At 55.5% G+C, this 23506-nt stretch overlaps 1 protein-coding gene across 1 annotated transcript; it reads left to right on the top strand.

Moving 5' to 3' along the window:
• The first annotated feature begins 5255 nt into the window (after positions 1–5255).
• LOC128836063 (voltage-dependent L-type calcium channel subunit alpha-1S-like) lies at positions 5256–23031 on the top strand. The gene is made up of 7 exons (XM_054026086.1): positions 5256–5282; positions 5769–5871; positions 12403–12504; positions 12645–12769; positions 14133–14261; positions 16104–16298; positions 22546–23031. Exons 1-7 carry the CDS (start codon positions 5256–5258, stop codon positions 22576–22578), a joined length of 714 nt encoding a protein of 237 aa, XP_053882061.1. The 3' UTR covers positions 22579–23031.
• The last annotated feature ends 475 nt before the right edge of the window (positions 23032–23506 follow it).

The raw sequence follows: 23506 nt of genomic DNA, 5'->3' as shown, positions 1-23506 counted from the left end.
CACTGGTGAGACCTCATTTGGAGTACTGTGTGCAGTTCTGGTCTCCCATGTTTAAAAAGGATGAACTCAAACTGGAACGGATACAGAGAAGGGCCACTAGGATGATCAGAGGAATGGAAAACCTGTCGTATGAAAGGAGACTCGAGGAGCTCGGTTTGTTTACCCTAACCAAAAGAAGGCTGAGGGGGGATATGATTGCTCTCTTTAAATATATCGGAGGGATAAATACCAGGGAGGGAGAGGAATTATTTCAGCTCAGTACTAATGTGGACACGAGAACGAATGGATATAAACTGGCCGTGGGGAAGTTTAGGCTTGAAATTAGACGAAGGTTTCTAACCGTCAGAGGGGTGAAATTTTGGAACTGCCTTCCGAGGGAAACGGTGAGGGCGAAAGACCTCTCTGGCTTTAAGATTAAGCTTGATAAGTTTATGGAGGGAATGGTTTGATGGGATAACGTGATTTTAGTCAATTAATCAACAGCGTGCAATCGCAGGTAAATAGTATCAATGGTCAATGAGGGTCTGGCTGGACGATCTTGTCTGCATGCTCGGGGTTCTACTGATCGCCATATTTGGGGTCGGGAAGGAATTTTCCTCCAGGGTAGATTGGCAGAGGCCCTGGAGGTTTTTCGCCTTCTTCCGCAGCATGGGGCCGGGGTTGCTAGCTGGAGGATTCTCTGCGACTTGAAGTCTTTAAATCACAGGATTTGGGGACTTCAACAGCTGAGTCAAGGGAAAGGGGGTGGGTCAGCTTTTGTGGCCTGCATCATGCGGGAGGTCAGACTAGATGATCATAATAGACTTTAAAGTCAGAAGGGACCATGAGTCTATAAGTACTGCAGCCACTCAGGGTTGGTCTTCACCGTCTCCACCTCCTACATCAAGATGTGAGACATCCGGGACTCGGCCAAGTGCATCCGCACCCTCACGTAAGTACCGGGTGTGCTGAGGCTGCCCTGTGGGCCTGGCCAAGCTCGACGTGCTGCCCTGCCAGCGTCCTGCACCCAGGGCAGCATTGCAAAGGCCAGGCGGCCGGGCTGGTCTGCAGGCCTGAGTCTAGGAATGCTGCAATGCTGGTCGCTCTAGGCTGGCCTGGCTCGTGGAGGCTCCGTGGCTTGGTGCTCTGCTGGGATAGCCTGTCCCTAGGAGCAGTGTCTGTGACTTTAGTTGTGATGGTGAGCTCCACTACTCAGGGTAGCCACTAGGAGGCATAGAGCAAGTTGTTAAGGGTCTATGTGAGCAGAAAGCCAGGCTGGCAACAGGGCCGGCTCCAGGATTTTGGCCGCCCCGAGCAGCCAAACAAAAAAAAAAAAAACAAAAAACAAAAAAGCCACGATCGCGATCGGCGGCGGCAATTCAGCGGGAGGTCCTTTGCTCCGAGCAGGAGTGAGGGACCGTCCGCCGAATTGCCACCAAACAGCTGGACGTGCCGCCCCTCTCTGAAGTGGCCGCCCCAAGCACCTGCTTGGTAAGCTGGTGCCTGGAGCCGGCCCTGGCTGGCATTAGCCTTCACCCCACCCTCTGTGTTCTGGGTCTCTGAATCGCTGCACGGTGTGAGCGATGGGGCTCAAGGAAAGACCCTGACTAGTGGCTCTAAGAATCCTCAGCTACCACCATTGTTCCTGTTGGATAGAAGGCAGCTCATGCCCTGAATCAAGCAGAAGGATCCTTTCCTGAATCTCACTGCACTCCTGGCCTCACTGGTATTTAACGGCAAGGCATTGCACCGCAATAAAGTAAAATAGAGCCTCTGCCTCACCCAAAGTGGTCTCTGGTTGTTCAGCAGACAGAGTGCATTTGGATCACCACATCCAATCGATTCCCACATTCTGGGGAATGTTCCAGGCAGCCACAGCCAGAACCTGATTGATCTGGGGGGAAATCAGAAAACTGAAAGGGGGGAAATGGAGGTCATGGAGCCTCTACCAGCTCTTTGGCACAGCCCCAGCCTCCAATATTGCTGCAATTGTCTAGAGATCAAAGAACTGGTTGATGGTTTATGCCTTCCAGCAGAACAATACCCGCTCTCCTCTTTGCTCATCCTCCTAGTCACGGTGGTATGTGTAGGCAGACAGATGCGCAGGGCCGGCTTTAGGCCAATTCCACCAATTTCCCCGAATCGGGCCCCGCGCCTCAGAGGGCCCCGCACCCAGTGGCAGAGCCGCCGGTGTGGGGGCAAGTGGCCGAGAATCCCTTCCCTGGCTAGAGGCTCCTTTTTAATTTTTACTCACCCGGCAGCGCTCCAGATCTTCAGCGGCACTTCGGCAGCGGGTCCTTCACTCACTCCGGGTCTTCGGCAGCACTTCAGCGGCAGGTCCTTCAGTGCCACCGAAGATCCGGAGCGAGTGAAGGACCCACCGCCGAAGACTAGGAGCGCCGCCTGGTGAGTACAAGCCTAGGGTTACCATATTTCAACAATCAAAAAAGAGGACGGGAGGAGCCCAGCCCTAGCCCCGCCCCTGTCCTGCCCTAGCCCCGCCCCTGCCCCTTCCACTCCCTCCCACTTCCTGCCCCCTCCGAACCCCCCAACCCTCCCCCCCACGCCTTGTCCCCTGACTGCCCCCTCCTGGGACCCCTGCCCCTAACTGCCCCCCCAGGACTCCACCCCCTACCTAAGCCTCCCTGCTCCTTGTCCCCTGACTGCCCCCTCCTGAGATCTTCCCCACATCCTAACTGGCCCCCTAGGACTCTACCCCCTACCTGTCCCCTGACTGCCCCAACCCTTATCCACACCCCCACCCCCAGACAGACCCCTGGGACTCCCACGCCCCATCCAACCACTCCCCACCCCCTGACAGCCTCCCCCAAAACTCCCAACCCATCTAAACCCCTCTGCTCCCTGTCCCCTGACTGCTCCGATCCCTCTCCCCACTCCTGCCCCCTGACAGCCCCCCCCAAGAACTCCCAAACACCCCCTCGCTCCTTGTCCCCTGACTGCCCCCTCCTGGGACCCCCCCCACCTGTACTCTGACTGCCCAAAACCTTACACCCCCCAGACAGCCCCCCCCGAACTCCTGACCCATCCAACCCTCCCTCCTGCTCCCTGTCTCTTGACTACCCCCCCCCCCCCAGAACCTCCCTGCCGCTTCTCTGAGCCCCGGCCCCCTTACTGTGCTGCAGAGCAGCACGCTCGGAAGCAGGGGAGGGGGAGCAGGGTCGGAGCTCCAGACTGCCGGAGGCCCGAGCCGGCCGGCGATCTGCGAATGCAGGGCGGGGGGAGGGGGGGAGGGAGGGAGAGAGGAGAGGAGTGGTCTCAAGTTGCAGGGGAGAGGAGGGGGAAATGAAGGAAGGGCTCTGGCTGCCGGAGCCCGTGCGAGTGGCACCATCCGGCCGGCTGCCCTGTAAGCCCTGCACGCTCTGCATGGGGGCCGGGGGAAGTCCGGACATTGACAAATTCCCCCCGGACGCTATTTTTAACTGAAAAAAGCCGGACATGTCCGGGGGAATCCAGATGAATGGTAACCCTATACAAGCCCCACGTGTTTGTTTACGTGGTTTTTTTTTTTTTTAGTCATCCCTGCTGGGGCCCCGTCAAAACTGTTCAAATCGGGCCCCGCACTTCCTAAAGCCGGCCCTGCAGATGCATGTGCATACACACACACACACGAATACAGGCATACAGCACGCACACACACACATACACAAGCACAGGCATACAGCATGTGCACACACACAAACACAAGTGCTTGCAAACACACAGGTTCTATAATGGGGTGGCTGGCCCCTTAAGAGCTGCAAGGCTTGGGATGAGCCAGCCCTGATTACAGAATGCACCACACTTCGGAGAGATCCGGATAATTCCCTATAAAGGACAGCAGGTGGCTGTAGTGAAGGAGAAAAGCTTAGGAAACAAGAAATCAGAGGCTTTAGCCAGGGAAGGTCTGGGAGCAGGATGAATTGGTGATTGCTAGGTGTGAACAGGCTCCAGCAGAAACACCTGAGCTAGGGGGTTTCTCTACTGAGACCATAGGCAGGAAACACCTGTGTGTGAGGGTAGAACCAATGGGCTGTTGTCACGGAGCGTGGGGCAGTCAGCGCCCAGCAGGGCCAGCTTTAGGAAGTGAGTGAAGGACCCGCTGCCAAAGACCTGGAGCGCTGCCGGGTGAGTAAAAAATTAAAAAGGTGCCTCTAGCTAGGGAAGGGATTCTCTGCCACTTGCCCCCCACTCTGGGCGGCCCTGCCACTGGGCGTGGGGCTCTCTTAAGTGTGGGGCCTGATTCGGGGGAATTGGTGGAATTGGCCTAAAGCCGGCCCTGGCGCCCAGCACCCCTCTTCCTGAGATTCACTGTGACTCTCAGCCAGCCAGTAAAATGGAAGGTTTGTTGGACAATAGGAACGCAGTCTACAGCAGAGCTTGTAGATACAACCCAGACCCCTCAATCAAGTCCTTCTGGGGGTTCAGGGAGCTTAGACCCTAGCTTGGGGTTCCCTGCGTTCCACCACCCAGCCTAAACAGGAAAACTGAAAACTAAAACCAAAACCCTCCAGCAGCTTTCTCCCCACTCCCCTCTGCCCTTCTCTCCTTTGTTCGTCTCCTGGGCAGAACGTGTCATTTCTCCCAATCCCGCTCCTGGCTCAGGTTACAGCTCAGGTATCTCCCTGCAAGGCCAGCCCCCAATCCCCAATGTAACTCCCCTGCTCCATCACCGCTGTGTTTGGAGTCTTTGAGTTTGATTTTTGGAGCTCTATTTACGTGTATACACGAGAACCCCAAGGAGGAGTAATGGAGTGGTAAAAAACCCATGTGTGAGGTTTGTTTCAGAAGCCTTTGAGGGAGAAATGGTTAACAGGGCACTGCAGAGGCACCTCTGTGCATGGGGAGGGGTGTGCACAGGAGGCAGCTGACCCCATTGCAAGGATGGAGACACGCAACCTCTCCCCCAGACCAACAAGAGCTCTGTTAAGGCAGGGGGCAGCTCCCCAAAAGCCGGGGGCTGCAGAGGGAGCAGGGAGAGTGGGCGGCACTTCTTCCTGCACCCGCTCATTCTCCACAGAGCATGGGAGACCTTTCTGACTCATGACATCAAAGCGTTAACAAAGCCACCCAGTTCCTGGGTCGGAGTTCAAGGCAGTTTTGCCATTTTAAACCAGCTGTGGATTTTGGAGCACTGGATGAAATGGCATGTTATCAAAAGGCCATGCAGTCTTATCCCAGAATCCTTTGGGTTGGACGGGCTCTCTAGTGGATCCTCTAGTGCACCCCGCTGCCTTTGTGGTTGAATGGATTTCACTGATCCCATCCCTGATAGAAGGATGTCGTGGTCCTGCTTTGAGCAGGGGGTGGGACTAGATGGCCTCCTGAGGTCCCTTCCAACCCTGATATTCTATGTCTTCCCAATTCCCTCACCTTCGACATCTCCCCTGGTGAGGCCACACCTGCCATATGCAGCCTGCCAAATAACCCAACCCGTCTGAGAGTTATAACCTTTAACCTGACTGTTCCCATGCAGCCTATGCCTCTGTGGTCTGTCTTTGCTGACTGGTGAGCTGTGCTCTGGAGAGCGACCTTTGCACAAGTGCCGTGCAATCGAGACAGATCTCCGTTGTCATGAATATAAAGGGTACTCTTTCTAAGTGGGCTGCTGGACACAGATGGACCAGGAGGGTCTCTCTGGTTCCCTAGCTCTCAGACTGTGCTGCCATTGTCCCGGTGCAACATCTCCCTTAGGCCAGGCCTGAGTGGTCCTGCCGGGGTCTGCTGCCGGCCCTGTGCGTGGGAAGTGTGCTCCGGGCTGGGGGTGAACACAGTTGTCGTTTGTTGTACAGCGCCTGGTGTGCATGAACATGCCTCTGAACAGCGATGGCACCGTCCCCTTCAACGCCACTCTCTTCGCTCTGGTGCGGACTGCCCTCAAGATCAAGACGGAAGGTGAGGGACACTCTCTGTCTGCTTTGGTGCCCTGCCCTGCCAGCATAGCGCTGGCTGGTGCATCTATAAAGACTGCCTCCAGAATGCTTCCCTAGCCTCACCCATGCAGGGGTCCCTCCCCAGCCATCAGCGTGAGATGTGAGTAATATCGGCTACCCTGGTGCATTTCATCTGAGACCGAGGGCCAGATCCTTTGCTGCTGCAAATCAGCATGACTTGACTTCAAAGGAGAGACGCCTGTTTACACCTGCTGGGAACTTGGCCCCTTGTAATTTAGCCTCACAACACCCATGTGAGGTAGGTGAGGGTTGTGTAGGGATCCTTTCACCCATCCACAGAATGCTGCCTTCTTCTCTGAGGAGTGTCCCTGGCGGTGCTCCACCCCGAGCACCTTTGATTGGAGATGTTCACTAGCAGTGCCTGTTCGTCCCATGCATGCACTCCAGACATCCCCGGGCTCCGTACTGAGGGTATATAGAGCTGCCCAGGCAAATTGCCCTCGATTCCTTCTCAACTACCCGCTGGCCTGAGACAGAGCATCAAGCTTGCCCGCTTCCGCTTTGCTCTAGCTTAGCCTCGAGTTCCTAGTTCAAGGTTTAGTTTAGTTTACTTGCCTCTCTCCTTTATTTTATAATTGTCCCTCTTCGGTTAATTTGAGGAGGTTCTGTTTAATAGCCTCTTTTTTCCTCCTCCCCCTTCCTGAGGGGTTTGCCTTGGGGATTGTCATCAACCTGGTGTGCCAGGATTCCTGGGATGCAAGCACTGCCTTTCCCGCTGGGAATCGACCCTGGTCAGCGACGGACATTCCCAGTGTATCCGCTGTCTGGGACACACCTTCAATTCCAGCCAACTCCAAGATCTGCTCAGCTTTTCAAAGCAGATCTAAAAACTCCTGGAGATTCAGCTTAGGATCCTCATGATGGAGCTCGCCGTCCAACCAGCTCAGGGTCCAGGCCCAAGAGACCCCCTGTACAGCCGCAGCCAAGTGAGCACAGTGCCCCTCAATCGCCGTACCCCGCTCGCCTAGGACTTTGCGGGTAGGAAGACAGAGCGCACTGCTCAAATTCCCAAGCGGAGTTCCGGCTCTCCTCCTGGACGGCCCACTTCAAACGACCCTCAGTCACCATCAAGATCGACCGTTTCAGAGACCTCCTGTCCCAGCTGTCAGGAATGAGGGCCTGCAGCTGAGCCTGGGACTAGCTAGTCTCCAGGCATAGCAAGCCCAGATGGGCTGCAGCAGGACCACCTGACTGGCTGAAGGGAACCAGCCAGTGTGCTTGTAAGCCCAGCAGCAGCAGCAGGTCACTGGCTGCTCAGTGCTTCGCCCACAGCTGCAGTCACCCCAGGCCTATCTTGCTCCAGCCTTGTTCTGCCCACTCCCAGCCCTGCCCCAGCCTGATTCCTGTTTAAACCCAGTTTACTCTGGCTCTGGACTCTGACTCCTTCTTCCTGACTCCAGTTCTGCCCCTTGGGTCCAGACTAAAGCTCTGATCCTTGGTTCTGGTTCCCAGTCCCTCCTTGCTCTGGCTCCAACTAGTAGGCTGGGCTGCCCCGGTCCTGACACCAGGAAGGGCACCGCTGAGGCTCCATCCTGCTACAGAAACGACCCTAAACGCTCTGCCTCTAAAAAGTCTGTAGCATAAACAGACTTTTCAATACCACCTCCAGTGCCTAAACATGTGACCCTGACAGCAACATCGGTTCCTCCGAGCTCAGCATCTTCAGAATCAGCGCTATTGACTAGACAGATGCCACCAGAACAATCCGCACCCTCGGTACTGACACTGGTCGCGTCAGAGCCCCATCCAGTCCAGGTTCACCCAGTACCACAGAAGTTTAGATTCTCCAAAGACTTGCTGGAGTCTGATGAGCCAGAATGGGGACCACATGGCTATCGGTAGTGAAATCTGCAGGGCCTCTGAGACCTTACTTTCCTCCGGTACCCCCGGGTTCTCCTGTACCACCTGTCCCAGGTGGAGAACCATCCTCGCCTCCAATGTCTGCTCCTCCTCTGGACTGTGCTGAGGACTCCACTTCAGATTCTCAGCTATCTGTGGGGGGATCCCCTAGGTACCACCATAGCAGCATCTCTCCTGATACCTTTGTGACGGGCTGGACCCCCTGGGATGTCACCTGCCGTGCTGGGATTTCACTGAGTCAGACCATTCTGTCAGCCCGGGCCCCCCTTTATCTGGTCTTGCTGGGCTCGGCTCCCCCGTCTTTTCCAGCCCAGCACGCAGGCAGGGCCACACCCACTTGCACAGAGAGACAGAGATTCACTCTGGGAAGGCTCAGCTTAAGGAGCTTGCCACAGCACCCAGATGTCCACCCTCCCTTGGAGTACAGACCCGAAATTATATGAGATTCGCCTCTTCTCTCAGTGTGGAGGAGGGTGTGCATATCTCCCCCCCTCCCCCCCTCCCCGTTAGAAATCACATTGACTGGGTTCTATTGTAAACCAGAAATAAATGTATTAACTAGAACAGGCGTATTTTAAATAGGTAAGGAGGTAGCAGACAGAACAAAGCATATCTGCCCCAAGTGTTTTCTCCAAAGTCCTGGCAATAGTAGCTGTGCACAGGTGGGGAATAATAATCTTTCCTACCACGACAACTGGCTGTTCAAGGACCATTGTATGTCAAAGTCTTCTCTGCAATACAGAAGCCATCTGTAATGTCCACTTTGACTCCAGTTCAACAGATAAACTTCACAGGAGCATCTCTGAATGCCCGAACATCCAGAGCTTACCTTCCTTCCGACAGATTTCTGATACTGATGAGTCTTATTGCCAAGATCAAATAACCCCCTGACAACAGCAAGAAATTGCCTCCAACTGCTGGGTTATATGGCAGCTTGTACTTTCATAACACAACATGCCAGGTTACATCTTGCTGCTTCCAGGGTTGGCTCAGAATAGTCTATCACCCAAACAAACAAACAGTCTAGACAATCTGGTGTCTGGCCCTCATCATGTGCTACACTCGCTCAAGTGAAGGACCTGTCCAAAGTCCGGGCAGGAGTTCCTATCGCCCAGCCGCCTCCTACCATCGCCATAACTTTGGATGCCTCACTTGTGGGATGGGGAGTGCAGCTAATGGGACACACAGTCCAAGGCAAATGGTTGTCTCAAGAGTCTCTCCTGCACATCAACCTCCTAGAATTAGGAGCAGTCAGGAATGCCTGTATCCACTTCCCTCCCTTAAGCAAGGGCCAATCCATGAAGGTCATGACAGACAATGTAACCTGCATGTTCCACGTAAATCTCAGGGAGGGGCGAGATCCCCTTCTCTTTGTGCTGAAGCAATAAAGCTGTGGAATTGGTGTCAAGCCAGTCACGTCCTCACAGCCGCTTACCTTCCGGGCATGCAGAGCACCATGGCCAATGATCTGAGCAGACATTTCTCCCACGATTATGAGTGGGAACTGGACCTTCAGATCCTCAAACAGAGATTCCTGACCTGGGGTTTACAGAAGCAGACATCTTTGCAATTACCGCCAACAGAAAGTGCAAGAAATTCTGCTTGAGAAGAGGATTGGGCCATCAGTCGTTGGGAGACACCTTTCTCATTCCTTGGGCCTACTCTATACATCTCTGACACCATTGATTCAGAGGGTGTTGAACAAGATCAAACGAGACAAAGCCAGAGTCAGTCTAGTTGCACCAGCTGAGTTGAGGCAGGTCTGGTACCCTTCCCTGACTCACTTCACTTCCTGTTCAGCATTGCAGCTTCCAGCCATGTCCTATGTGCTGTCCCAGGACTCCAGTCGGAGTTATCCAGTTATCTATTGGATTTAAAGTATTCAGCTCTTTCTGTGAGTTCCGTCAGAGTTCATTCATCAGCTACGACAGCCTTCCGTTCCCCTGTGCAGGGATTCATTCAGGCTTTGCTCATCCCACGACAGCAAAATTCATCAAGGAATTGGTTAACCTTTTCCCGCAGAGGCTGCTCCCGTATGGGATTTGAACTGTCTCATGAAATCTCCCTTTGAGCTGCTCACTAAGTGCTCTCTGGTGCACTTGCCTACGAAAGTGGCATTCTTAGAGGCAGCATTGGGGAATTAGGAGCATTGGGGAATTAGGAGCATTGGGGAATTAGGAGCATTGATGGCTGATTTCCTGCCCCCCTTCCCTGTTTTCTTCAAGGATAAGGTTTTGTTAGGCCCACATCCCAAGTTCATACCTAAAATATCCTCTGATTCGCTCATTAACCAAGTTATCCGCCTTCCTGTGTTTCCCCCAGACCCACGCCAGACTAGAGAGGAAGCTGCCCTCCATAGCTTGGATGTTAGAGGGGCGTTAGCGTCTATGTGGACAGAACCAAGCCATTCAGACAGACTCCCAGACTGTTCATCTCAGTTGCGGACAGATCCAAAGGATCCACAGTCTCCCCCCAGAGACTCTCAAAGTGGGTTTCCAGTTCCATTCATGCTCGTTCCCAGGCTGCTAATGGTCGGCCCCCTCGAGAAGAATAGCCCATTCTCCAGCCTGCCTCCAGGGCACTCTTCAAAATGCAGCCATTGCTGAAATTTGCAGAGTGACGACCGAGGCCTCGGTGCACACTTTTCCCAAATGCTGCGCCCTGGTACACGCCTCTAGGTCAGAGGCAGCTCCACAGTTCCCTCCTCCTTCAGGGGCTACTGCAGTGGAGCACCCATTGGGACACTCCTTGTAGAAGAAGGAGCGGTTACTCACCTTGTGCAGTAGCTGGAGGTCTTCAAGATGTGTGTTGTTATGGGTGCTCCACTACCCACTCTCCTTCCCCTCTGCTTTGGAGTTCTGTCTCACGGGACTTCAGGGTCGAGAAGGAACTGAGGGCAGTTCACTTGCGCAGCCCTGTTTATCCCCGGCACAGGGTAGGAGGCTGCTGGGAGGGCATGCATGGGCCGAATGGGAACAGCTACCAAAAATCTCCAGTCAGAGGCGCATGGGGCACATGCGCACCTGAAGTGGAACACCTATAGGGACACACCTCTCGAAGACCTCCAGTTACTGCACAAGGTGAGTAACCTCTCCTTCTGTGGGGGGGATACAGCAGCCGTCGGAGCGCAGGTAGCGACACCACCCAGCAGGTAAAGACAGGAAGGTGAACCGCAATTCCATCTATTTCAAATGGCACAGGGAAATTTGGGAGGTGGGATTGAGATGGAAGTAGGGTTGCCAACTGTCTAATCCCACAAATCCAAACACTCTTGCCCTGCCTCTTCCTGAGGCCCCGCCCCTTCTTTGAGGTGCCCCCCTCTCACTTCATCCCCCCCCCTTCCTCCGTTGCTCGCTCTCTTCCACCCTCACTCACTTTCACTGGGCTGGGGCAGAGGGTTTGGGTGTGGGAGGTGGTGCAGGCTTTGGGCTGGGGCTGACGGGTTCAGAGTGTGGAAGGGGGCTGCAGGCTGAGCCTGGGGCAGGAGGTTGGGGTGCAGAAGGGGGTGCGGGCTCTGGAAGGGAGTTTGGGTTTGGGAGGGGGCCCAGGGCTGGGCAGGGGGTTGGGATGCAGGCTCCAGCCGGGCGGCACTTACCTTGGGCCACTCCCGGAAGTACCCAGCATGTCCGGCTTGTAGACTGCTCCGCGTGCTGCCCCTGCCTTCAGGCACCTCCCCCGCAGCTCCCATTGGCTACAATTCCCAGCCAATGGGAGCTGCAGAGTCGGCACTCAGGGTGGGGGGGGAAGCGTGTAGAGACCCTCCCTGGCTGCCTCTCTGCCTAGGAGTTAGAGGGACTTGCCAGCTGCTTTTGGGAACGGCGCAGAGCCATGGCAGGTAGGGAGCCTGCCTTAGCCCAGCTGCGCTGCCAGACTTTTAGTAGCCTAAAATCTCCTGGATTGGCATCAGTAGCCTCCTGGCCAATCCGGGAGGGTTGGCAACCCTAGATGGAAGCTGGGAAGGCTGTCAGGGTCAGCACTTGTAAAAAGGTGCCCTTGCATTTTTTATGGCCATAAATGGCCAAGACCACAGTTTCGTATCTCAAAAACCAATAGCCTCGTCCACATGGTGACCCCTAACAGCCCTCTCTTAGGGCACTGACTACTTCCCATGTTACCAAAGCTGTTTCCTGTAGCATCCAGGTGTGCTGGCAAAGTCTCCCATCCACAGCCAGGCCAGACTGTTCCCTGTTTAGCATGTTAAAGCCCAAGCTCATAGCCCAAGATAGCCGTCACAGCATGCTGAGTGAGCCCCCTCCCTAGGCTCACCCCTCCCATTTTTCTAGGCTTGTCCCAGTTTCAACAAGGCCAGGGTGTGTCATCCCATCCTGCCGCCTCTCACTCTTCAGGCACCATGCCAGGACAGAGCCACAAAGTCAGGATGACAAGAGACAGTGTTTTTTTTCCCGAATTAACCTAACGCAAGTGGTGGGAACACAGACACAGCTGTGAGGGGAACCCCGAGTGCTCTAGAAAACACGGATGGGCCTTCACGCGAGTGACCGCTGACAGGATGGATTTCACCCACTGTATCTTGGCTTTCCCTTTAGCCATTGGCTGTGTGCGGTGTTCCCTCGGAGCGGAATGAACGGATCGGTGGTTTGTTTCCCCACAGGTAACTTTGAGCAGGCCAATGAAGAGCTGAGGGCCATTATCAAGAAGATCTGGAAGAGAACTAGCATGAAACTCCTGGACCAGGTCATTCCACCAATTGGAGGTGCATTTTTGCCATGCTCCCTGGCTTATTTCTCCCCTCTCTCTCTGCCTGCCCCCTCCGCTGCCCCACACCACTCGGACAGGGGCTGGGTATAGCCACTGGGCAGTGTTAATGGCCTCACTTGGCTTTCTTCCCTTCAGAAGATGAGGTAACTGTGAGCAAGTTCTACGCGACCTTCCTCATCCAGGAGCACTTCAGGAAATTCATGAAGCGCCAGGAGGAGTATTATGGGTATCGGCCCAAAAAGAACGCCATTGCTATGCAGGTCAGTGCAAACAGGTCTGGGGATCCCAGCCACTCCTCTTGCCTGGATAAAGCAGCCAGCTTGTCCCTCCTGCACAAGGGCAGGACAGGGCTCAGGGGGCAGAATTGCCTAGTGGATAGAGACCCAGGCTTGGCCACCAGCACCCCTGGGCAAGTCATTTCCCCTCTCTGTGCCTCAGTTCCCCCAGCTGTAAAATTGGGATAGGGATACTGACCTCTGTGGTAAAGCACATTGGGATCTCTTCATGAAAAGTGCTTCACAAGAGCTAGGTGGTGGTGTTGTGTTATGCTGGGCAAGGTGGGAAGCAGGCCTAAGTATTTGAAGGTGTCGGTACGAGACTGGCAGAGGAATTCTCGAGGACGGCCGGAGAGGAAGCACTGGGACGGAGCTGAACAAAGGGAAATGGAGACAGGGGAACAGTCTGTGGGTGGAAGCTCTGTCACTTAGAACACTGAAAATGGGGCTGCACAAAGGGTACGTTGCATGGGAGAGCCCGTGGATGACCCAAACAGGTCTCAGTGTGTAAGTGAGGGGACCTCATGTTAAGAGGAACAGTCCTGAAATGGAGGAGGCTGGCCCGGCCTAAGGGAGCGCTTGGAGGCTGCCTCCTCAGGGCCTGGCAGTGGGTCTCTGCTGCACACAGCTTGGACTGGGGCCTTGACTGAGCTCTGGGCTTTCAAGGGCTTCCCATGATGGAATCTCAGAGCTGGTGCCCCCACACCACCCTTCCTGCAGCCCTGCTCCTTCCACGAGAGCCCAGACTCAGTCTCTACTGAGGTAGCGCGCTCTAGAGGAGTAAGCACGGTGGTGAGCAGCAGGACTCCTGGGTTCTTTCCCCGCTCTGCCACTGACTCGTGTAGCCATGGGCAAGTCACCTCCCTCCTATCTGCCTCGGTTTCTCCACCCATGAAATGGGGACAAAGAAGCAGGAACAAGGGGAAGGTCTGAGGCTCATGTCGCTCCCTGCCCCCCCTTCTGGCTGATGGAACGAACAGCCCCACGCAAGAGTTTCAAACTGGAGTCCAGTCTCCCTGCGTCAGAGGTCCTGGGGGGCATGTCCCAAGCACAGAGGACTCCTCCCCTGGGGAGATGGGGGCATTTCTCTTGTCCAGCCTGGAATGCAGCCATGTCTCAGGGTTCCCATGGTCTCCCTGCGGGGTGTAGGATCATCTGTCCCTGGGTATCAGCCTGGGCTCAGTGAAGGCAGTTGCGGGGCCAGGGCTGAGGGTTCGGGGAAGGAAGCTGGAGCTGCCAGGCCACTGGGCTTTGCTGAGCCTCCCTCTCCCCTTGCCCGGCGAGGAAAAGCTCCCCCTGCCACCAGCAGCCCCGTGAGCGACCTCCCCATCTCTGTCCATCCCACCAGGCTGGTCTGACAAGCATTGAAGAGGAAGCTGCGCCCGAGATACACCGAGCGATCTCTGGGGACCTGACGGCCGAGGAGGAGCTGGAGAGGGCCATGATGGAGGCAGCGATTGAGGAAGTGATATACAGGGTGAGCACAGTGGGAAGTACCACCCTCTAACCCCACACATACCAGCCCCACCGTCTGTGTCCCATGCGGAGCCTAGCACACTGAGAGTTGATTGCTGCAGACAGGGTAGGGGCCAGCCAGCAGGTGCCAGGGGTGAGTGATGATGCCCGAGATCATAGTCATATTGTCATGGCCGCTTGGTGCCAAACGCTTGGGCAGGACCCAGCTCTGTGTGAGCACGTGAGTTGGCTGGGGGGCACAAAGCCACTAGCACGGGAGATGCCATTGTCTGTGGAGATGGACCTGATCACAGAGGAGAGTGTCAGTCACAGGAAACCTCGTCACCGACTGGCTAAGTGGGTCCTGGGTCACCGTCTCCTCTGTTCCCAGGCATTAGGGTGGGCAAAGTTTTTGGCCCGAGGGCCACATTTGGGTATAGAATTGTATGGCAGGCCCTAAATGCTCACGAAATTTGGGGTTGGGGTGCAGGACGAGGTGAGGCCTCTGGCTGGGGGTGTGGGCTCTGGGGTGGGGCTGGGAATGAGGGGTTTGGGGTGTAGGAGGGTGCTCTGGGCTGGGACCGAGGGGTTCGGAGCGTGGAAGGGGTATCAGGGCTGGGGCAGGGGGTTGGGGCATGGAGGGGGGGCCTTAGGGGTGCAGGCTCCAGGTGGCACTTACCTCAAGCGGCTCCCAGAAGCAGCGGCATGTCCCCACTCTGGCTCCTATGTCGAGGCACGACCAGCCCCATCCACAGGCGCTGCCCCTGCAGCTCCCATTGGCTGTAGTTCCTGACCAATGGGAGCTGCTGGGGCAGTGCTTGGGGCAGAAGCAGTGTGCAGAGCGGAGTCCCCTGGCTGCCCCTAAGCATAGGAGCGGGGACATGCTGCTGCTTCCAGGAGCCGCGTGGAGCGGCCCCTGACCCTGCTCCCTGGCTGGAGCGGGGCAAGCCCCAGACCCCACTCCCCAGCGGGAACTTGAGGGCCGGATTAAAGCGGCTGGTGGGCCAGATCCGGCCTGCAGGCCATAGTTTGCCCACCCCGGTGTTAGGTGGAGCTGTGGGCTGGTGACCTGAGCTCAGGGATCTCTGGGTTCTAATCCCAGCACTGGTGTTTTCTCCCTGGCTGTCCCTTCCCCTCCCCTGTACAATGGGGATAATGGTACTGACCCCCCCCCCCCCCGGACTGCAGAGCGGGATATTAACCAGTTAACGTGATGGAAGAGTGCTCGTTCCGGGGATGGATTGACTAGTGTGTATTGGCACCTCTGTGAGGTGCACAACTATGTGTCACAGACCCAACACTGCTGACAGATTCCCTCTGCACTCGCTATGCTGGGAGCTTCCAATTGGCTGTGGTGTAATGATAACCATGGCAACTCAGGTTGCCAGCAGTCTGTGACCGTGTCCTGCCCAGTCTCACTCCTCAGGGAATCCCTCGCGTTCAGAGCTGCCTGCTAGTATGGGAGGGTTTATCTGGTAGGAGAGGCAGTACTGCCTAGTGGATGGGCTGGGAGTGGGCTGCAACTCAGGAGACCTGGGTTCTATTCCCAGCTCTGCCATGGACCTACTGGGTAACCTAAGGCAAGTCACTTCCCTGCTCTGTGCCTCAGTTTCCCCCACTGTGAAGTGAGGAGCTGACCCCCCTATTTATAAAGTGCTTTGAGAACAGCTCTGTAAGAACTGGGACTGTTATTACTGCTCCCCTGCTGTGCATGATCTTAAATTCAGCCACCATGACTGGCCTTTGCTGGCTCACCATGGGTCCAAACCCATCCGGACCGTCGGGCAGCATGTGTCACAGGCAGGGAAGCCTCAAGAAGCGCCACTGTCAAGGCCCGCTCTGACCTCTCCCCTCTTGGTTCCAGAGGACGGGTGGCTTGTTCGGTCATGTTGACTCCTTCATGGAGCGGAACAGGCCCCTGCAGCCCCACGTGACCAACCAGAGACCCCTGCAGTTCACCGAAGTGGGGAGTGAAGACTTGGACTCCCCTGTCTTCCTCGATGACTTCCCCCCTCCCCCCCCCAGACAGGAACACCAACAACAGCAACACAGCCACACGGTAAAGCTTGGCGGTCGGAGACAGCCCTCCAGGGCGCGTGGCAGCGGGGGCCACAAGGCAATGTGCTGTCTGTATAAACGGCACAGTCTCCATAAGAGAGGAACCCGACTGCGCGGCTGCTCTGACTTGGGGAGCAGGGGGAAGCTCGGCGCTCGGGGACTGTGAGCCTGGGTGCAGCCCTGGGTGCTTGTGCGTGCGTGCACATGTGACTGTGCACCCGTGCATATGTTTACTCTTGTGTGGGTCGGGCCAGACACTGGCCACCTTACTCCCCTTTAACCATGGGAGGGTGCAGTTTCTGCCTTCAGGTCTCAGGCAAAAACAGATGCTTGCATTGCCCAGGTCTCATTTACATGCCTCCCCATGGCCAGGCAGCTTCACCCCTTCACCAGTGGTTCTCAACCTATTTATCATTGTGGCCCACAAAGTGTTAGCCTGTGACCCAGGTAAGAACCCCATCTAACCCCCTCACAAACCCCTATGCTCAGTGCCCTCCGCCCACAGACCCCTCCACAGAGTGGGGCAAAAGTGGAGAATTGGATGTGGGGTATGGGGCAGGGACCCCAACCGGGACACTGCTGTGCAGGGACTCCTAACCCCGACCCCCACTGTGTGGGGCTGTGGGGCAGCCAGGACCCTGACTCCAGACCCTGCCAGGACCCCACTGTACAGGGCCCAGCAGCAACAGTCTGCCTGGACCCTGCCACACGGTAGCTAGTTGCCTGGTCCCAGGGCCCGCCTTGCGGCCTCTATCACACAGCTGAGTGGGCCGCAGCTGTGTACTAATTGGGCCGCATGCGGCCCGCAGGCGTAGGGTGACCAGACAGCAAGTGTGAAAAATCGGGACGGGGGGTGGGGGGTAATAGGAGCCTATATAAGAAAGAGACCCAAAAATCGGGACTGTCCCTATAAAATCGGGACATCTGGTCACCCTACGCGGGCCACGGGTTGAGAACCGCTGTTCTACACTGTGCTTCCCATAGGGCACACGCGGGGTTAAGGACAATACAGCGCCTCTTAAAAAAAGTGGGAGCACAGTCAGGGCCGGCTCCAGGGTTTTGGCCGCCCCAAGCAGCCAAACAAAACAAAACAAAAAAAGCCGCGATCGCGATCTGCGGTGGCAATTCGGCGGGAGGTCCTTCGCTCCGAGCAGGAGTGAGGGACCATCCGCTGAATTGCCACCGAACAGCTGGACGTGCCGCCCCTGTCCGAAGTGGGCGCCCCAAGCACCTGCTTGGTAAGCTGGTGCCTGGAGCCGGCCCTGAGCACAGTGCCTTTGAAAGCGACTATCCCGGTACAGCCGGCGCAGATCCTGTTTACACCAGCAGATGTCAGACTAATCCCAGCAACAGGCACGGTGCAGCTGCCAGGCTGATTTACCCCAGAGGAAGATCTGGCCCCAGATTATTGGTGGGGCACTTTAGAGTCTCGAACAGAGCAGAGACCGATTTAGAGCAGCAGCGAGCAGAGCCGCTCTGACACCGGGGGCGGCTCAGCCCCACTGCGAATCGGGCCGCGTGATTTCAGGTGCCCAGGCTAAAGCTCTGGTCACTGAGACTCGTTCTGTGCGCAGATGTGCAGCTTTTGTGAAGCCCCGGACAGCTGTAGGTGCAATGAATGGTGCCTGCTGGCAGACTGCCCCTCCAAGGCTGCCCCTGTGACTGTTATCCATATGGACGCTGCAAGGACCTTGGGCTGGCCCCAGGGCTGGCATAAGCAGCGTGACTCCTTTGGCCTGAGCCCAGTTGTGCCCATCTGCATGTGGCTTTCGGTTTCCCAAACACTTCTTGGCTCCCTCTGGCCCTGGCGGTGATGTTATGTAGTTAGACAGCTCCAGGGAGTGCAGAAAAGACACAGCCACTGCCCAGAGCGCTTGTAATTGAAGCATGACATGCCCCTGGCAGGGTCATCAGCAGGGGTTGGTTGAGGAGGCGAACCTCGGATCTGAACGCATCAGCTGCTACCGCTTTAAGGCCTGTAACTCAGCAGCAGCAGAGCCAGGAATATCTTTGCATGGTCCTGCCAGCAGGGGGCGATAGACTGCAGCATTGTGCTAGCCCGGGCCGGACACCTGAACAAAACAACACAGGAGGGACAGAAACAGGAGGGCGGCGAAATGGGGGACAAGGGTTACCCCACAAACATAACTAGGTTGCCCTCATGAGTCCTTCCGCTATCCGTCCCGGTGGGTGCTCCACCGTAGGATGTGTGCGCCCTGGACTGGAGCCTGCGACGTTGTGCTGGTGGGCCTGCGCCGGCTCCGAGCGACAGGATACAGGGAGGCGAGAGCCCGCCGCCACTCAGTTCCTTCTCAGACGCCTGTGGCTCGAGACCGAGTTTTCGGCGGGTAGCTGTGTTCTGCTTCCTCCCTTTCTCTCACCTTAGGAAAGACTTTTCTCGCGTATTTTCGTTTCTCATTTGTTTTCTTGCCCTATATTTTATTTTCATTTGTATTTCATCTGGCACGTTTCTGTGCTCTGGGAGAGGGGGTTCCCCATCTACTCCTGCACCTTTCTTTGTGCCGATCAATCTGTTGTGCCTAACACCCCAGGGGCTAAGCCCTGCCAGACTTGCCACAGGTCTTTTCCCCGCAGTGACGGACATTGGAGTTGCCTACGGTGTTTGGGGAACTCCCCCATCCCCTCAAAGTGTGTGATCTGTCTGGGGTTTGGGGGCAGGCCCCAAAATGACAGGGAGACGAGACTAGCAGTCCTGTTAAAGGGACATGCTCTAGCTCTGGAGAGGTCCGCTTCCCCCCAGGCATTAGCACTGGCTCCTTCAGGCATCAGCCCAGCCTCAGCTGGGACCACGGAGACAAAGCCTTTGAAGAGGAGAAAGCACTCCTTCCCATCCAGAGACAGGGAGAAAAGGGGTAGGTCACCTCATAAGACCCACTCTCAGGAGCCTTCGTGTCCATTAAGGGTTACCGTAGAGGCTCCAACTGAGTCCGGTATCGAGGTGTCAGTACCATGTACCTGATCCTCCGTGGCACCATGGTCCGCATGGGGCTACCACACATCCCTTGGCATCGGCTTCTGACCCCAGCTCTGAAGTGATACAGGACCCTGCATCCGCCTCAGTACTGCAGCAGTCTCCATCTCAAGGTCCACATTTTCACCTCTGGCTGTCAGCGGCTGTCAGTGCCCTCCAGCTCCTTCCAGGTTTCAGTTATCTGAAGATCTCATCATTTTGGATGAGCCTGACGCCATTGCTATGGGATCCGTCAGAGCCTCCTCACCGGTACAGCCCAGGCACCTGCAGGCCAAAACCCACCCAAGCCTCTAGCAGTCAGCATCCGCCACATTACCTGAGCCATCACGTAGCCTCTCAGGTCTCGGTACAGGAATCCTTCCTGGTGCCATACCATCCGGCTGCCAAGGGTCCCTGTACCAAGGAGGACCCTAGAGAACCTGCCAGGCCTCACAGACCCAGAGATAACTCTCATTGGAGACACTCTCCCTGTTCCTCCCCCCCCATCAATGGGAGTCCTGGGGGCCATTTTGGTGACTAGTTCCACAGGATGCCAAGAGGAGATTACAGGCACCCACTGGTCCCATGCCATCCATGGCAAGCAGCTGTCCCTCTCCCGGTACCATGCACGTCTTCGGTACCGGACAATACACAGCAGGAGTCAGAGCCTCCACCTGAGGAGGTCTCACGCCTTCAGCTGAGTCCTCTTCATCTGTGGCCGAGGCGGTAACGCCACCCCAGCCCTCCTCTGCTGATGAGTTCAAAACTTTCCAGGAGCTCATGAAGAGGCTGGCGGACTCTCTCCAAATCCCGCTAGAGGAAGTCCAGGAGTCATAACATTCTTTGGTGAATATCAATCCCCAAGGAAAGATTGCTCTGCTCGTTAATGAGGCATTGCTATCCCCAGCACAATTCCACCCACCTGAGAGATCTGATAAGAAGTACTACATCCCACCAAAGGGGAGGGAGCACTTCTTTTCCCGCCCTCACACTAATTCCTTAGCAGCCAATGAAAGGAGCTGTCAGACTCGATGTAGACCCTCTCCAATAGACAATGAATCCAAGAGACTGGACGTATGGGGCAGAAAGAGCAACTCACCAGCTGCTCTTCAATTCCGTAGTGGCAATTTCGGGCCTGGGTGATGAAATGTGACTTTGCCACATACTCAGAACGTACACACTTCATTGAACATCTGCCACAAGACCAAAGAGACCGGTTTCAGTCCAGTGTTGTGGAGGTCCCATCCTTCCTCCTCCTGGGGCCAATCAAGCTGGTTCCAACAGCGTCCATCAGGAAAGGATTCTATTCCAACTACTTCCTAGTTCCCGTGAGAGAGAGAGGCGGGAGGTCGATTCTTGACCTCAGAAACTTGAGCAACTAAGTTCTAGCACAACAGTTCAGCATGGTGACACTCGCTCCCATTCTCCCATTGTTGGATCCAGGACACGGGCTCGTCGCCCACGACCTACAGGACGCCCATCACCACAAGTGTTTGCTTTGCTTTGTAATTGGACCACGATCAACACCAAGTTCTCCCCTCCGGACTCTCCACGGTGCCAAGGGTGTTAACGAAGTTCCTCTTAGCAGTAGTAGCTGGTCTCTGTCAATGGGGGATCTTGGTATTCCCATATTTGGACACCTGGTTGATCACTCCAAGAGGTCCAACCAGCCATGGCCAAGGCGTTAACTAGGACTTCGCATCAATCACAAAAAATTGATACTAACTCCAGTGTAAAGGATAAACTGCATAGGAGCCACTCAGGCTCTTGCTGTTGTGGGCTCATCTATTCTGGGGCCTGGTCTACACTACGGGTTTAGGTCGACTTTAGCAGCGTTAAACCGAATTAAGCCTGGACACGTCCACACAACGAGGCCCTTTCTTTCGAATTAAAGGGCCCTTTAAACCGGTTTCTTTACACCACCTCCGACGAGGGGATTAGCGATAAAACCGGCCTTTGCGGGTCGGAATTGGGGTAGTGTGGACGGAATTCGATGTTATTGGCCTCCGGGAGCTATCCCACAGTGCTTCATTGTGACCGCTCTGGACAGCGCTCTCAACTCAGATGCACTGACCAGGTAGACAGGAAAAGACCTGCGAAGGTTTGAATTTTATTTCCTGTTTGCCCAGCGTGGAGAGCACAGGTGACCACGCAGAGCTCATCAGCACAGGTAACCGTCATGGAGTCCTCCCAGGATCGCAAAAGAGCTCCAGCATGGACCGAACGGGAGGTACGAGATCTGCTCGCCATATGGGGAGATGAAGCAGTGATAGCTGAACTCCGTAGCAGTAAAAGAAATGGAAAAGTATTAGAAAAGATTTCCAAGGCCATGAAGGACCGAGGCCATAACAGGGACACACAGCAGTGCCGCGTGAAAATTAAGGAGCTAAGGCAAGCCTACCACAAAGCCAGAGAAGCAAACGGAAGGTCCGGGGCAGAGCCGCAAACTTGCCGCTACTACGCGGAGCTGCATGCGATCCTAGGGGATGCAGCCACCACTACCCCAACCGTGTGCTATGACTCTCTCACTGGAGAAACACACAGGGAAGACGGTTCGGGGAACGAGGAAGATGACGATGGAGGTACTGTAGGTAGCTCACAGCAGCAAGGAAGCGGAGAAACCGGTTTCCCCAACAGCCAGGATATGTTTGTGACCCTGGACCTGGAACCAGTAACCCCCGAACTCACCCAAGACCCTCAGGGCACACAGGAGACCTCTGGTGAGTGTAACTTTGTAAATATTTGTAAACATTACAAAAAAAAAAGCAAGCAAGTCTGTTAACGTGTATGGGGATGGAGCGGAAATCCTCCAGGGACATCTCCAGAAAGCTCTCCTGGTTGAAATGGGGTGATTTTATTAAGGGGGACATTCAGAGGCGCCCGTTCCTGCTCTTCTGACCAGAAATGTTCCCCGCTGTTAACCACGCGGTGGGGGGGAGGGGTGAAGTGATCATCCCAGAGAATCGTGTGTGTGTGTGTGTGGGGGGGGGGGGGGGTGGTTTACTTGTGTTTGTGCCGCATGTTAACTGGGAAACCGCAGCCCCCTCCTTTTACATTGAAACCCCATTTTAAATGGACAACCCAATTCATCCTTGATATGGGAAATGCGCTGCTGTTTGCAACCTTTCCCGCATGTTAAGAAGGTTAAAAAAGCCAAAACACTGTGGCCTACGATGGCTGCCTGCAAGCCGAAATATGCAACCTTGTAATGAAAGAGTGTACCCATTGTTCCCTAAAATGTGTCTTTTTTAACCACCTCTCCCTTCTCCTCCACCAGCTGCAAATGTTTCTCCTTCGCAGAGGCTCGTGAACATTAGAAAGAGAAAACGTAAGACGAGGGACGAGATGTTCACGGAGCTGCAGATGTCCGCCCAGGCTGATAGAGCACAGCAGAATGCGTGGAGGCAGTCAATGACGGAGATGAGAAAAGCCCAATATGAACGAGAGGAGAGGTGGCGGGCTGAATTGCGGGAAGAACAGAGCAAGTGGCGGGCTGAAGACGATAGGTGGCGTCAGCTTGCAGACAGACGGCAAGAGGCAATGCTCCGTCTGCTGGAGCATCAAAGTGATATGCTCGAGCGTATGGTTGAGTTGCAGGAAAGGCAGCAGGAGCAGAGACCGCCGCTACAGCCCCTGTGTAACCAACAGCCCTCCTCCCCAAGTTCCATAGCCTCCTCACCCAGATGCCCAAGAACACGGTGGGGGGGCCTCCGTCCACCCAGTCACTCCACCCCAGATGATCGCCAAAGCATCAGAAGGCTGGCCTTCAATAAGAGTTAAAGTTTTAAAATGCAGTGTGTCCTTTTCCATCCCTCCTCCCCCACCCATCCCAGGCTACCTTGGCAATTATCCCCCTACCTCTGTAAGGAACTAATAAAGAATGCATGAATGTGAAAAAACAATGACTTTATTGCCTCTGCAAGCGGGAGGGGAGGGGAGGGTGGGGTGGGGTGGTTGGTTTACAGGGAAGTAGAGTGAACCGGGTCGGGGGGGGGGGGGTTGGAGGGTTCATCAAGGAGAAACAAACAGAAGTTTCACACAGTAGCCTGGCCAGTCACAAAACTCATTTTCAAAGCTTCTCTGATGCGCACCGCGCCCTTCTGTGCTCCTCTAACAGCCCTGGTGTCTGGCTGCACGTAATCAGCGGCCAGGCGAGTTGCCTCAACCTCCCACCCCGCCATAAAGGTCTCCCCCTTACTCTCACAGATATTGTGGAGCGCACAGCAAGCAGCAATAAC

This window comes from Malaclemys terrapin, chromosome 4, assembly GCF_027887155.1.
Source record: "Malaclemys terrapin pileata isolate rMalTer1 chromosome 4, rMalTer1.hap1, whole genome shotgun sequence".
NCBI lineage: Eukaryota > Metazoa > Chordata > Testudines > Emydidae > Malaclemys > Malaclemys terrapin.
Note: the sequence above shows the minus strand (reverse complement) of the source record. Positions and strands in the feature narration are given on the sequence as shown.

What these genes read in the sequence shown, in the direction of transcription:
- LOC128836063 (XM_054026086.1), top strand. Translation starts at nt 5,256, where the DNA reads ATGTCGTGGTCCTGCTTTGAGCAGGGG. An exon ending in AGAACGCCATTGCTATGCAG is followed by an intron (nt 12,770 to 14,132) that starts GTCAGTGCAAAC and finishes CCATCCCACCAG; the next exon opens with GCTGGTCTGACAAGCATTGA. An exon ending in TTGAGGAAGTGATATACAGG is followed by an intron (nt 14,262 to 16,103) that starts GTGAGCACAGTG and finishes TCTTGGTTCCAG; the next exon opens with AGGACGGGTGGCTTGTTCGG.